This window comes from Microtus ochrogaster, chromosome 2, assembly GCF_000317375.1.
Source record: "Microtus ochrogaster isolate Prairie Vole_2 chromosome 2, MicOch1.0, whole genome shotgun sequence".
NCBI classification, from domain to species: domain Eukaryota; kingdom Metazoa; phylum Chordata; class Mammalia; order Rodentia; family Cricetidae; genus Microtus; species Microtus ochrogaster.
The window spans coordinates 93,030,408-93,045,857 of record NC_022010.1 but is presented as its reverse complement, the minus strand read 5'-3'; the positions used below and the strand labels follow the sequence as shown (position 1 = coordinate 93,045,857).

The 15,450-nt window shown below is 38.8% G+C and overlaps 1 protein-coding gene across 1 annotated transcript in view; it reads left to right on the top strand.

Moving 5' to 3' along the window:
• Nucleotides 1–15,450, top strand: part of Cyyr1 (cysteine and tyrosine rich 1) — a 100,883-nt gene that overhangs the window by 68,510 nt on the left and 16,923 nt on the right. Inside the window, exon 3 of the mRNA XM_005345297.3 lies at nucleotides 12,462–12,619. Coding sequence (XP_005345354.1) covers nucleotides 12,462–12,619 — 158 coding nt within the window. The remainder of the gene's footprint in view (nucleotides 1–12,461; nucleotides 12,620–15,450) is intronic.

Here is a 15,450-nt window from a genome sequence, read left to right as displayed (position 1 = left end):
AATATCTTTGAGATAAAACTCTATCTTTCTAAGATAAGCATTATTATTTTAGGAGCCATCTTGGTGACATGCATAGGGCCATCTACCTATACTTCCAGAACTTAAGAAGCAGATGCCAGAGCAGTCTTAATTTGATGCCAATCTGGGCTACATGCTGAGACTGGGGGGTGGGGAGAGACGGAGAGAGAGACTGAGATAGGGAGAGAGACATAGAGAGAGAAAGATTAAAGCACTAGATAGGCAATGACAACATACAATTATAATTATTCATATGAAATATTTATTGCTTTCTATATGATTATCACATCTCCACAGGCAAAGATTGTTTCTTTCTTTGAGTATAAGTGAGATAAGAATTATTGGAAAGAGGTATATTTCCCTCTCAGAAATGGACATATTGCCAAAGAATTATGTGAATAAATACAGTTTGATTTACAACTAGTAATGTGAATTGAACTTTGTTCCTATTGCTCCATAATTAATCATCACACTGAAATTTAATCCAATTCCAATCTTTTTTTCTATTTTAGTGCTCATTAGGGTAAGATTTTTCTATCTACTTTGTTTTCCTTTGCTGACCTGCAGCAACCATGTTACTAAAGTAGAATTTCTGTTAATTAGTCAGAGTGCTGAGGAGCTTGAGGGAACCCCAAATAATTAGATTCTAACTGAACAAAAATCTGAGTAGCAAGATCAGACTGCATGATGTTATATAAGAATAACTCAAAGACTAATTTTTAATTTATGATTCACAGAAGTTTAAGCACACAAAGGTCATTTGCCAGGTCATTGATTAGAGACTGAAGCAAAGTTCTTATTGGTATGTGCCTGTTATCTTACAGTTCTACTGAATACAGTTAAAAATAGATGTGTCTTCTAAATATACATTCACCTTTAGAAAATATGCTATTTTCCAGCTATTAAGCAAAAAGATGGACAAGTTTGTGCCCTAGCATCCCTTCTGGTCTGACCACTAGTCTGACCCTTCTTGTGTTTCCTGTAAATGGTCATAGAACCCCTTCTATAGAGCAATTTTGGGGGAGTTATAAAAGATCTGATAGACTAAATTCATCCTAAAACCTTATAGTCATATATAGCCATACAGGAGCATTTTAAAATCTGACTTTTCACAATAATATTTATGTTACCTCCAGGCTTAGTAACCTTTACATACTAGGGTTATTCAAAAGCTTTGAGTGCCTTAATGTAGCAGATGGTTGCAATAGGTTTCTGGGAGTTTGATTTGATGAGTCAAAGACAACCCTCACTGGATTTTCTGCTGTTCCACTCCCACATCCTCAGCCTCTTCCCTGGACCACTGTCAAGCTGAATCTTCTGTGTTCTTTCCCAAGATCACTGTACAATTCTTTTTACTAGATTTTCTTCGTGTTATCTACTATCCACGATAACACCAATCCATACCTGGACCTCTCACCCGATTTCCCATCCTTTCCTGTCTCAAATCCTTTATGACATCATTGAAGAGTTCCCTAATCTTCCCACCCAAAAGCCAGCCCGGAATTTTGGTATTACCAACTATACAAATCTACAATGTATATGTGTTGTGGGATAATCGTTTTATTACACTGTGAAGGTGAGTGTCTGCTAAGACACATGATTGGCTTAATAAAGTGTTCAATTCACAATAGGTAGGCAGGAGTGGATAGGCAGGACTACAGGGAAGAGAGGGGAACTTGGGGGAATAATCAAGGAGGTGCAGATTTCACCAGCGAGACACAGAGGAAGTTGGATAGAGAGTACAGAGGAGAGGTGACCAGCCTCATGGCAAAACATACATAATATAAATGGATTAATTTCAGTTATAAGAGCTAGTTTGAAACAAGCTTAAGCTAAGGCCAAGATTTCATAATTAATAAAAAGTCTCTGTGTCATTTTGGGAGCTGGCAGTCCAAAGAAAATCCAACTACGTATATGAACATATATGTCTTTGTTAGCCAACCACTTATTTCTGCTTCCACACCACCTTGATGTCATTTACATTTTTCTTCTGTGGTTACAAACGACAGGCTTGAGGAAGGCAAGTAAGGCAAGCTGGGTCATTCCAAATAATCCCGGCCTTGGCTATGAGTAGTGATCTAGAGATTGTTCCCAGCTAGCTAATCACATTCCTTCCCTGCAACTGATTCCTATTGAAATGAGCAAAATAAAAATGGAAATTTTTTGCAAGTAGATAATAGTAAGATATAAACCCAGGAACAATTTGAACATAGATATAATCATCTATACTGAGAGCAAATGAAACAGCGGCCTGGGTAGAGTGGATTGCTTATGAATGACTTTGATGAGAATGAGGCTAGGTCCTAGGAAGGAGCCAAAGATGACGGCTCCAATTCATCACAGCAGGCTGGCACAGGTGAGCCTGTGAGCAAGGCCAGGAGAGAAGTGTGACAAGGCAGCAGCTGCCAGGTCTGGGCAGCCTCCAGCTCATACGAGTGGCATCCAAAGGATAAGTGTCAGATCCCGGCACCCCATAGACAGGAGACAACCTCAGTAGACAGTGATCAATCACAGGTTTGTCTAGGCACAGACAGGGTCCAGGGAGAGCATCACAGTTGTTTGGGAGAGTGGCCAGGTTTGAATGTATATTCAGGCTGTCAGCAGAACCATGTAAGTAAACTCCAGCCAAGGCTCCTCGACTCATTATCCCATCGAGATCTGTCACCTACTCTTTCAGTTCTTTCAGGAAGCCAGTCTTGGAGACCTTGGAGACCCTTCAGCTGTAGGCCACGAAAGCCAGCTGCTGCCCTGTCTGGGAGAGGACAGTCAATGTGCAAGTGGATTTGAAATTTTCCACCCTGCAACCAGTGAAAACATTAAAAAAAAAATCCCTATGAAATCCAAATAGGCCAAGACAATTATTCTTTTTCTTTTTTTTCTCTTTTGTGAATCATTTTCATGATTTCATGTAGCACTTTTCTCCTAGGGAATTTATAGTAACTTACCTCTGTTATTCACAGAGTAGTAACATTGGTGAAGTCATGTATATTAGTGATTCTAATCTTCACCTATAGTTTCTTTATAGAATAATAATGACCATACACTTGACATCATAGGCTTCCAACATGGTGTTTATGTGTATATGAAGCTAGCTATAGAGATGAGAAAAACAAAGCAGTTTGGAGGGCCTGCAGTCTTTATTGGAAGTTACGAAAGAACTGGAAACTGTTATCCATTGACTTGTGCTCCTCTGTGTGTCCTATGAGGATTTACTAAGCTCAGCTTTGCCACAGCAATTTAGTACAGATATCTTGACACTGTTTTCTTATTAAGTGATATTTATGCAAAATAGTAAATATGAAAAAATTGAATAATGTTTTCCTTCCTCTCTGACATGACTTAACGTGTGTGAAGGTACATATGGAGACCAGAAAAGGCTATGGATTCCTTGGCATTAGAATTGCAGACACGTTGGGGTGTGGGGGAAAGAACCTGGGGCCTCTGCGAGAGCAGCCAGTGCTCTCAACTGCTGAGTTTTGACTCCAGACAATTGTCTTTCTAGTCTTACAACAATGTGATTATCTAGTAAAATATCATAGAAAAATACATTTATTCCTTCTAAGTTAAGCAAGCTGAAAATTTATTAAATTGTATACCTTATTATAAATTAGTGAAATGTTTTGCTAAAATTTTGGCTTTGAAGAGTGCTACTTTAATCCATTGCTCAAAACCCCCAGACTATTGGGTAATTGGAATATTGCATTGGGTAATTTTGCCACATTTCATTCTTTATGTATATGTCTTACTTTTTCCTTTGTTGAAATATGATTTTCTGCATTCTTCTGTCACATCATGTATCGATTATCATAAATAAGTTGGGCCCTTTAATTTTCCATGCAAAAGGACTAAACAATTTGACTCACATTTAATTTGTTATGATAAAAAATGAACTCATTATAAATTTACTCTTGTGAAAATTGGTGTTTTTTTTTTTTTTAACCAGCAAGCCCACTCTTAAAAACCCTGTCTATTGCTATTGTTATGCAGGCATATCCTCCAGCTATACTGCTGCCAAGTTCAGCTGCGTTCACTTGCAAAGGATTATTGCAGTAAGACTTACTGATTCTTGTCTATTTCTCAAAGAAGGAAAGGATGGCAGGGTCTTGGAACCTTATCCAAATATACAGCCCTCTGTCCAACCAGTGGAAGGCAACTCTGCCCTAATTGTATGCGGTCTCGGGGAAGGGCCAGAAGTGAAAAGCTGGGAAGAACTAGGGAAGGGGCTCTATCTACCCAACCATGGGAGAGCCATCATCCATGCTGGATTTAGACCCTCCAGTGTGGCTCCTTTAAGGTCTCCCATGTTCCTGACTATAACACCTCACCCATTTCTCTATAAATAAATTCTATAAACTTATTACTCCTCCCAGTGAACTTTGATGTAATTATTCTGTGTTTTGTCAAGAAGACTTAGGAAGAAATGAGGCAGATTTGCCTAGTCCCCCCCCCACATACACACACTCACCCACACATGCACACACACACACTCCCACTCCTGGAGAAATTTCTCACAACAGTTCTTAGAAAATCTTATGTCTATATGAAAGATTTTTCCTAACAGAATTTTTTTTTTCTGATTCTTAATATTTTCATGAGGGCCTTTGGTTTTCTGAGGCTTCTCTTTACCCTCCTGCCTTGTTGTGATTGATACCATTAAATCACTACACAGAAAACTCATAAATATTGTATTATATTGTAATATAATATGTATTTACAAATTGACTCATGTCAGAGAGGAAAGAAAATACTACACAATTTTTTTCATATTTACTATTTTACATAAATATCACTTAATAGGAAAATAGTGTCAAGATGGCTGTACTAAATTGCTGTGGCAAAGCTGAGCTTAGGAAAAGTGAATTGTAAATATTATCACAGTAACGTATTATCAGATTCTATTTGAAAATGTCACTTTGTTACAAACTTTTAGTCAATAATTTTGTTCTAGGGTTGTTGCGTTTTGTTGTTGCTGCTTGTTTTGTTTTCAACAAGGCAAAGAAAGAAGTGTATATTTTCTATGTCTCTTTCATACACACACACTCATGCATCCACACACCCACGCACGTGCAGTACTGGGGACTGAACCCAGGCCTCCTCCATACTGAGAAATTGCTTTGCTGAGCTTGCTAAGATCAGTCTTATTTTTAAGTTTCATTTGGACAGCAAGTCTCACTAGGTCACTCAGGCTGTCTTAACTCACTATGTGGCACAGGAAGGCCTTGAAGTTTCACCTTCCTATCTCAGTCTCCAGTCCGGATGTTGAGATAGACACGTGCCACCAAGCTCAGTTTGCTTTCCTACAATGCCATTCCATTGTCATCTTAACTAACTGGAATTAGCTTCAGATTCCTCCAGGTAGGGACTTAGTCCCGTAAGCTTTTCTTCCCCTCAGATGCCAGATGCAAATATCCAGTCGCCAGGTTATCAGCACTTCCTTGTGCCTTGGCTACAAAGCTTTCCTACTTCTTCACAATGAGTCTTGAGCATTTGTAGGAATGCCTTGCAGGACTCAAGAAAACCCATACTTGCTGTTATTGGTATTTGCTATTGTTATTGGCTATTGTCAGAAAGAACCAGATGTAAGATGCATAAAGTGTTGGGAAGGGGTGTTGGCACTTTCAGAGCTTCATTCCTGTTACGTGTCCTACAGAGAAGACCACTCAGACATGGGTTCAAGTCAATAGAAAATCTTTATTAGTTAGCCAGCAATTATATTGGGTGTTCAGGACCCTGGTGCAGTCCCCAGCCCTTTTTAGGGTGAACTTTTAAGTACAAAGTTCACATCCTGGTCTGATACATCCCAGTTAGCAAGAACAGTTAGACAGAATCATAACGATGGAAGCCAAAAAGCAAAGTCCATATGTTTAGGGACTTTCCCTGAACAATGAACTTTGATGGCTTAGGTCTTTCTTCTGATTTGGCAGGTGGTGCTGCCTATGCGTTGGATTCCAAGGCCTGAATGATGTGTCTATCATGGAGTCAGTTGTGCTAAGGTCTGGGGACCTGTAACAATGCTCATTCATGACATACCCCTGTCCCAGTACCTCAGTGTATATACCAATCTAGAAGCTCTCTGAATCTTTTTTGTTTAGGAGGGTGTATATGTGTATTCTAATTGACCTACGTAATTAGCACATGAAATAGTGGATTTCATTATGACATTTTCGTATAAACATATCAATGTACTTCGGTCATGTACTTTTCCCAGTAAGCGTCAAGGCTGTGAGGTAACTAGGCAATCTAGGGGAAGCTTCTGGCTCTTGATCAGAAAGCACATACACTGGAAACTGTAATTTCTATGGACCTAGGTCTGCAGTCAGACTTATTGCTCTAAGAGAAGAGATTCAGGCCTCTAAATTATCAGTTCTGGCCTATGCTGTTATCAACTGTTCTGATCGTAGATGTTATGGGGTAAAACCAGAGCAGCAGCTTGGGCAGGTAGTAATTGTATGTCCTTGGAGATCTGTGGATATCTTAAATGGGATGCTTTATGCCTGGACCCAAATGCCTGCTGATAAAGATAATTACAGGAAGGCAGATCTCTGTGCTTACCTAGGAGAGAGGAACAAGGCACGGTAGTGGAAAACCCTTTTCACTAAACAGTTCTGAACTGTGAGAAATAATTCCCAAATACATAACAGAAAGGGAGTTAGCTACAGCAAAAAATCTACAGCAAAGGACAACCACTTTATTCACAAAGCAATAACGCCAAAAAGCCTTACTTTTTGGTTTAGTCTTTATCAGATCCCTTGGTTATGATAAGTTGCTTGTGAAAATATGGCTGAGCAATTACTGTATAATGTTGCGGCTTGTAGCAAAAAAAACATGAAGGGAGAAGAAATGTGCTCATCTTGCAAAGCATTCTTTCAAAAAAAAAATTCCTAAAAGTTTTTTCAAGAAATAATCATGCTAAACTTTTTTTTCTCTTTTCTGACCGAGTTATTTAAATACCAAAGATTGCAATGTTTATTCTTTCTTTTAATTGATAAATGGTGCTATAAATTCTATACTTAGAGTGTATTAGGCACTAATTTACAATTGCTATTGGGCAGCAAAGGATCAAGGACACCAGAATTAAGATTTAATCCAGAAAAATCTAGCAACCTCATTTAGCACACTGCTGCAACCCACATGACCTTAGGGGGATACGCCATCACCAGAACTGTCAACAGAGGAACAAAATGCACTTTATGTCCCACTTTTTTCTGTTTCAGAGAAGAGGAATAATGAACATAAATTGGGTCCAGTTTGATTTGGAAACTCTTTGCTTAAATAATTGAGCCATTGATTATTTCAGGGACATGAATTAAGTCCTTCAATTTCATCTTATCAAAAACTGAAAATTATGATACAAAGGAGATTTCCTGATAACTTTTCATTTTTTTCATCATATTACCTCTGCCTACAAGTCTTTCTCTTTGCGGTGAAACTATTAGACTCAGCTTTTCTTTAACTGCTTATAGAAACACTTCCAAATTTGCCACCTGTTCAACCTCTGTGATTCAAAAAACAAAATAAAAATTCCTGTAAATAAGAGTGCTTTGGATTCCTCGGTGGGGTTCTGTTTCTTAAGTGAGTTGGGTAAGAGTCTTGGAGATGAAATGTCTTCTAGGTAACATCAGTTCAGACTCTTTGTTTTCACTTTTTAGAACATTTAAGGATTTCAGAAGTGCATGGAAGGGTCGATTGGTGCAAGAAGAGGCTTTGAAGCAACCCAAGGTTTCCTAGTGGTCTCTGGGCAATGTGTGCATATTAACATCCAACCTCCACTGTAGAAACACGAATGTTTGCAGACTACAAGGTTGCCTCAGGGACCGTCATACAATATGCCACACACATATTGTCCTTTTCACCATTCCAATCTTTCTAGCTTGTAAGATACCTTGCTTTTGGGTGGAGGTTATGAGCTAATCATAGAAGATGTGGGATAGATGTGCACAGTGCCCTGGCAGTAGGAATCTATTTATCCAGCAAATGAGTCATGAACACAAATCCAGAACAAGAAATCTGGCAGGAGAGGCTGATAAGCACCAAGCCTACTGTCATTTCAAGAACAACAAAACTGAGGTGAAGAGAGGATGTGCAATTTGTTTGAGTTGTCCAAGCTGCAGTTAGAGGGTAGTCTGGCTTCAGAAGCCATGGTTTTAAAGGTAAAAGGCAGCAGTCATGACAGAACAAGATTGTGTGCCTGGAGCAAACATATGAGGGCCTGTGAAAATTCAATACCTCTCCATCCAAAAGTCCAAGCTTTAGGGAATTTCCAGTTAGATTCATGTTCTTCAAGAACAAAACTGGAAAAAAAAATCTGCTTTTCCTGAGGACAAGAAACTCATCAAGAAAAAGAAATATGAAAACTGACCTTACAAGTTTCATTTATCAAATTCTGCCTTTCGGCCTTGCTCACTAAGGTTACGAGTGGCTATTCAGAACCTCTTTTTTTATTTTGTTTTTTTTTAAGAAAACAAACCATATTTTTCCTTTTACATACCAATTCCAGTTTCCACTCCCTCCTTTCCTCCAATTCCTTCAACCTACCCCCCCCCCACATCCCCCTTCTACTCCTCAGAGAGGTAAGTTTTGAAAGAAGGGTTCATTAGTCTGCACTTCATTTCTATAACAAAATACCCGTGCTTTTATAAAGAAAGAAGGAAACGAGCTTGTTTATCTCACAGTTTTCAAATCCCAAAGTCTAAACAGCATGACTCCACCTCTAGCAAGACCCCATCTAGCTGTGTCTATCACATTAGTGATGGAATCATGGTGAGAACACAGGTAAGAGGGAACAAGGAGAGTGAGGGAAATCCTGAAAACTCTCAAAGACCTGACCTCCTCCCATCGGGCTCATCCTTTTACTTCCTCACAATCCACATTGGTGAGCAAGCTCCCAACACATGTGCCTTTGGGTAACAGACCTTAGCCACATCCAAAATAAAGCAGGGAGGACTCATAGATGACCAGACATTGAGTGGAACACTAAACATGAGAGTCATCAAATTGTACAATGAAAAGAAAGGAATTCAGACAGGGCGGATAAAACACAAGGAGTATAGAAAGTTTTAAAGGATACAGATGGCATCAGTACACTCAGAGGTAAGGAAAGAGGCTGAAAATGATGTTTTAAAACAAATGAAAATAAAAGGTGCACCATTTCAGTTTAACCAAGTTGGAACCATCTTGAGCAGCTGGTGCCCAAAACCAGTCTTAAAGTAGCACTATCAGCATCATGACATCATATCAACCAGGTGGAGTTCTTGTGGGGCCCCATCTTCTTCCTGGAAACTTCAAAGATTACTGCAGGAAAATCTACTGTTCATTGTAAAAAAAAAAAAACCCTTAAAGATTATTCACATAGACATATATTCAATGAAAGATATGATGTAGACAAAATAGGTATGGATAAAAGTAAAATTTTTCTTGAGATCTTTCTTCTTTCTGTCCCATATTAATGACTTGTAACATGAAAAAGAAACTCTGAATTTTTCTTTTAACAACATGCTTAAATTTGGAGAAGGATAGCCATTGTCCAACTTCAAAGCCAGCTTTGATTTTCTAAGTGAGTTTATATTTCTACTGGGATATATACATATATATGGGGACAGAGAATGTACTATGAAATTTTAAGTTGCAGATGACCTGTCCTCAAAAGTCACATTTCTCTTTGTTCAGTGATCCTTTCTGAATAGTTATCTTTCCTCTTTAGACATCCAAAGTCCAAGGTATCTTGGCTTTTTGAAGATGTATATTTTCATGCAAAGACAAGAACAAAAGCCTGCCCTAACTCTTCTGAGATTTCATTATCACCCATACAATTGTTGCTTCTCTGGATGAACGGTTATTTCTCTGTCTAAAGTGGTTCTTCTTTTCAAATGGAATCTTTATTAATTTTGATGGGATCCATAGTTTTTCTTCTCCTGTGAAAACAAGAACAAAACCCCTTCCCCAATGTAGCACATCTTCTGGTTTCTATCTGAGGTCAATACATCCTTGAAATACACCAGCTGATTTAATTCAGAAGTCTTTTCTATTATCCTACATCTCTCTGCTGCCTTTGTTTCTCTCTCATTAATGTTAGGAAAATTCAAGGTTAATAAATCGTTATGCAATCTAATTCTGGGGTAATTTTCCATCCCTTTTTGTGTGTTGAACATGTCCTTTATAGTTTGATTTAACCTTTCTATAACTGCCTGACCTGTAGGATTGTTTGGTATACCTGTAATATGCTTTATATTATAATAATCAAAAAACAGTTACATTTTCATAGAGATATAACTGGATCAATGTCTGTTTTTATTTGTGCAAGAGCACAGCTGTTACATTCAGTTTTCTTTGTTTTACGAGGAAAAAGTCCCCTTTATTCTATGAAGCATTTTAATAAAGAATAAATTTTAAGTTGAATTTAAGGTTTTTCATTGAAACAAATATTATCCTAGCTTATTATATACTTATTTTTTGCCATCTTTAGCATGATTAATAAAAACTGAGAAACAGATATTGGAGTTCAACTTGAAGATCAGAAAAGCAAAGCAACTAGTCCCTGGCTTTTACCTGGATCTCAGTCCAAAAATAGTGATCCTGCCTCCAGGAGACTGAGAGTTATCTCTTTCCATTTTTTTAATTAATTTATTTATCTATTAAAGATTTCTGTCTCTTCCCCGCCACTGCCTCCCATTTCCCTCCCCCTCCCCCAGTCAAGTCCCCCTCCCTCATCAGCGCAAAGAGCAATCAGTGTTCCCTGCCCTGTGGGAAGTCCAAGGACCACCCACCTCCATCCAGGTCTAGTAAGGTGAGCATCCAAACTGCCTAGGCTCCCACAAAGCCAGTACATGCAGTAGGATCAAAAACCCATTGCCATTGTTCTTGAGTTCTCAGTAGTCCTCATTGTCCGCTATGTTCAGCAAGTCCGGTTTTATCCCAGGCCTTTTCAGACCCAGGCCAGCTGGCCTTGGTGAGTTCCCCATAGAACATTCCCATTGTCTCAGTGTGTGGGTGCACCCCTCGTGGTCCTGAGTTCCTTGCTCGTGCTCTCTCTCCTTCTGCTCCTGATTTGGACCTTGAGATTTCTGTCTGGTGCTCCAATGTGGGTCTCTGTCTCCTTTCATCGCCTGATGAAGGTTAATATTCAGAAGGATGCCTATATGTTTTTCTTTGGGTTCTCCTTCTTATTTAGCTTCTCTAGGATCACTAAATATAGGCTCAATGTCCTTTATTTATGGCTAGAAACCAAATATGAGTGAGTACATCCCATGTTCTTCTTTTTGGGTCTGGCTTACCTCACTCAGGATAGTGTTTTCTATTTCCATCCATTTGCATGCAAAATTCAAGAAGTCATTGTTTTTTACTGCTGAGTAGTACTCTAATATGTATAAATTCCATACTTTCTTCATCCATTCTTCCATTGAAGGGCATCTAGGTTGTTTCCAGGTTCTGGCTATTACAAACAATGCTGCTATGAACATAGTTGAGCATATACTTTTGTTGTATGATAGGGCATCTCTTGGGTATATTCCCAAGAGTGGTATTGCTGGGTCCAGGGGTAGTTTGATCCCGAATTTCCTGAGAAACTGCCACACTGCTTTCCAGAGTGGTTGCACAAGTTTGCATTCCCACCAGCAATAGATGAGGGTACCTCTTTCTCCACAACCTCTCCAGCAAAGGCTATCATTTTTGTTTTTTATTTTAGCCATTCTGACAGGTATAAGATGGTATCTTAAAGTTGTCTTGATTTGCATTTCCCTGATCACTAAGGAAGTTGAGCATGACCTTAAGTGTCTTTGGCCATTTGAACTTCATCTGTTGAGAATTCTCTGTTCAGCTCAGTGCCCCATTTTATAGTTGGGTTGATTAGCCTTTTGCAGTCTAGTTTCTTGAGTTCTTTATATATTTTGGAGATCAGACCCTTGTCAGTTGCGGGGTTGGTGAAGATCTTCTCCCAGTCAGTGGGTTGCCTTTTTGTCTTAGTGACAATGTCCTTTGCTTTACAGAAGCTTCTCAGTCTCAGGAGGTCCCATTTATTCAATGAGGCCCTTAATGTTTGTGCCGCTGGGGTTATACGTAGGAAGTGGTCTCCTGTGCCCATGTGTTGTAGAGTACTTCCCACTTTCTCTTCTATCAGGTTCAGTGTGTTCGGACTGATATTGAGGTCTTTAATCCATTTGGACTTGAGTTTTGTGCATGGTGATACATTTGAATCTATTTTCATTCTTCTGCAGATTGACATCCAGGGTACCATACAGAGCTTTCCTATAGGTTTTCAATTTTTCTTACCTATTGAATACAAGAGACCAATTGTATAATTAATTTAAAGATTTCTCTTAATAAATAAATAAAACACGTTCCCTTAAGCACAAAAGTGAAGAAACACTTAACTTAGAGCAATGAGCTATATTTAAGGTGCAATGCCTTTCAGACTATTGAGGCCAACGTGCTTTTGTTTTCCTTCCTAGGGGCACTGCAATTGCCGGTATCGTGTTTGGAATCGTGTTCATCATGGGGGTCATTGCAGGAATTGCTATATGCATCTGCATGTGCATGAAGAATAACCGGGGGACCCGTGTGGGTGTCATCAGGGCAGCCCACATCAACGCCATCTCCTCTTATCCTGGTAAGCAACAAGGCTAGCTTTTGAAGGATGAAACAGGTTTCTTAGGCTCTGCTCCTTCAAGAACCATTAAAAAAACTCTCACTGAAACAATGTCAGATTTTCAGAGCATTCCCAAATAAGTATAGATTGAAGCTGTGGTTTTGAGCAGAGATCTGGGTAAAAAAGAAACAATTCATCTTATCTTTAAACGTAGTCATACTCTCAGTGGCTGTGTCATTAACTGCAATAGCTAGCCAACCAGAATTAAGATAAATAGAAATTTCACATCCACTGTGTCTACCTGCCAAGGAGTTCTGAGAAGTAATTATGGAGAAAATGTGCAATCTGTCTCAATAAACTGGTGTTGAGGCAGTATGTACATATGTCTCTTGGTAAAGTATTGAAAAAAGTTCTTAGAGTCCTCATTAAACAAAAGTACAGCTTCCACATAAAAAAAATTCTCAATAAAGAGCAAAGGTTATATATTAATAATTTGACAAATACATGTTGAGAATCTTCTAGAAGTTCTATGAAGGCGTAAGTCACAAACAATCCCACACCAGTTTGGAATTATGATTAATAGGGTGGTATTTATTTAAAGGGGGAAAAACTTACAGATCACCGTCCCAGACAACAGCCCTCTGTGCAATCAGGAAGGAGTCTAGTCCCCGAAAATGCATCAGGAAGCAAAGAGAGAGAGAGGAGGGAAGTGGCTGCTTTTTTAAAGAGAGAGACCACGCCCCAATGGGCTGGTATCTCAGCAGCTCTACATATAAATATATTGAGTGCAGAAGATTTTACATACAAAGCCCTTAATCTTGAGTTAGAGAATCTTATTAGTGTTTCTATGTTAATTTGTCTATGTACCATACAACATAGAAAAGGTGAGCAGTTTCATGAACTCACAGCAACTGTAATTATCTGTTCAAATTCTGATATAGATGATCTCCAGGCTCCTTCCTTTGCTGAGGAGCAATTGGGAATTGATAGATAGGGGGAATCATTCTTCTCTGAGAATGTGGCCACTTTTAGGTTTCCCATATCCATACACATATGAGCAGCACTAGCTGGAGTTTAGTAGATGTGACTATTTGGAATTGGTTCCAATAGTCTCGCAGGGGTGACACTACTAGGAGGTGTGGCCTTGAGGGTAGATGTGGCCTTGTTGGAGGAAGTGTGTTTTAGGGGTGGGCTTTGAGGTTTCAGATGCTCTCAAGTCAGGCCCAGTGTAACTCTATCCCTGCTATCTTCAAATCAGAGTGTAGAACTCTTGGCTACCGCTCCAGTACCATGTCTGCCTAAATGCTGCCATACTCCCCACCACGATGATAATGGACTAAACCTCTGAACTGTAAGCCAGCCACTTACAAGTTATCCTTTATAAGAATTGTTGTGGTGACAGTGTCTCTTCACAGCAATAGAAGCTCTAACTAAGACAGTAGACTATCAGAAACAGATGAAAAGAAATGAAATTGGGAAAGGGGCATGTTGGGAAGATGTGGAGTAACTGGAGGAAGAAAGAGTGAGTAGATGCAATTATATTTTTTGTATACCTGTATAAATTAAAAAAATAATAAATTTATAGAATGCTCAACAGTAAAAATATAGTGAGTAAATTCTAAATTTGATGACTTCGTAGGATATTATTTTCACATCCATATTCATGTTCCTTCTATCAGTCCATTTTATAAAGGAACAACACAACATACCTTCTAAGTACATCCGCTTCCAATCCTTCCTTTATCTTTACCCTTTTCTGCTCAACTTGAAGAAACACATTTCAGATGGGTGTAGGAGGAATAACCTCTCCATTGGTCCTTTCTTCTCTGGTTCAACTCACTGTTGTGTCTTCTTCCACTTATCTACCCTTGCTTGGTTGGTCATTCACGCCTCATGTTAAAACAAAGTATATGATAATGCTTCCCAAAGTCACATATCTCCATTCGCAAACTGCTTTTATGCCCTTATGATTTATTTTATCTCAGTACTTACTCATTGGACATAGACTATCTAGTCACTACGCAGAAATGAACATGGTGAATGATACTTTTCTTCTCTTTGCTCACAACACATTTTTTCATCTCTCTTATCTCAAGGCTTTGCCTAAAATTTTGGCTTGCTCACTTCATTCAAGACTTAGATTAAAGGTCAGTTTGCCCTTTCTCACTCCAGCATCTGACTCTTTGTTCTGATCTACTTTTCCCCCATGGTACTTTCTGTCTTCTAAGAGAGCATGTGTTGTACTTTTGACTGTCCATCTCCTTTTAAATTGTTAACTCTATTAGAAAGGGATCTTGATCTATTTCTTTTATATCTCAGTCTGAAACATGTGAAACAAGACTGGACCCACAGTGAGGACTCAGTGAACCTGACCAGTGAACTGACACAACTCACAAGACTTGATTTTGTCATTTGTCAATATCCAGAAAGCTGACCTGAAGTTCTGCCTAGGAATATGTAGGTTTTACTTACAAAAAAAAAAAAAAACCCAAAACCCTGTGAATTCAGATCTTCCCTTGTTTGCCAATGATATTGCTGTGGATAGTATAAATATGTGGATATAAAGAAAACTTAAAATGAACTGCATTTTATTCCTCACTCTCTCCATCGGTGCTCCCATCCCAGGCCAATCTATAACCCAGGAAAACAACGGAAAGTCAAACAGAGACATTAATTCAAGAGAAAGTAGAAACTGTTTTGCAGGAAGACATTTTAGGTACACATTGGCTTGATCAATAAAGGAAGACACGATTTAATTAATGTTCATTTTAAAACAGTGTCCGATTCAGTATTCTATTGCTGTGAAGAGACACCATGATGGCTGGAGCTCTTATAAAAGAAAGTATTAGCCA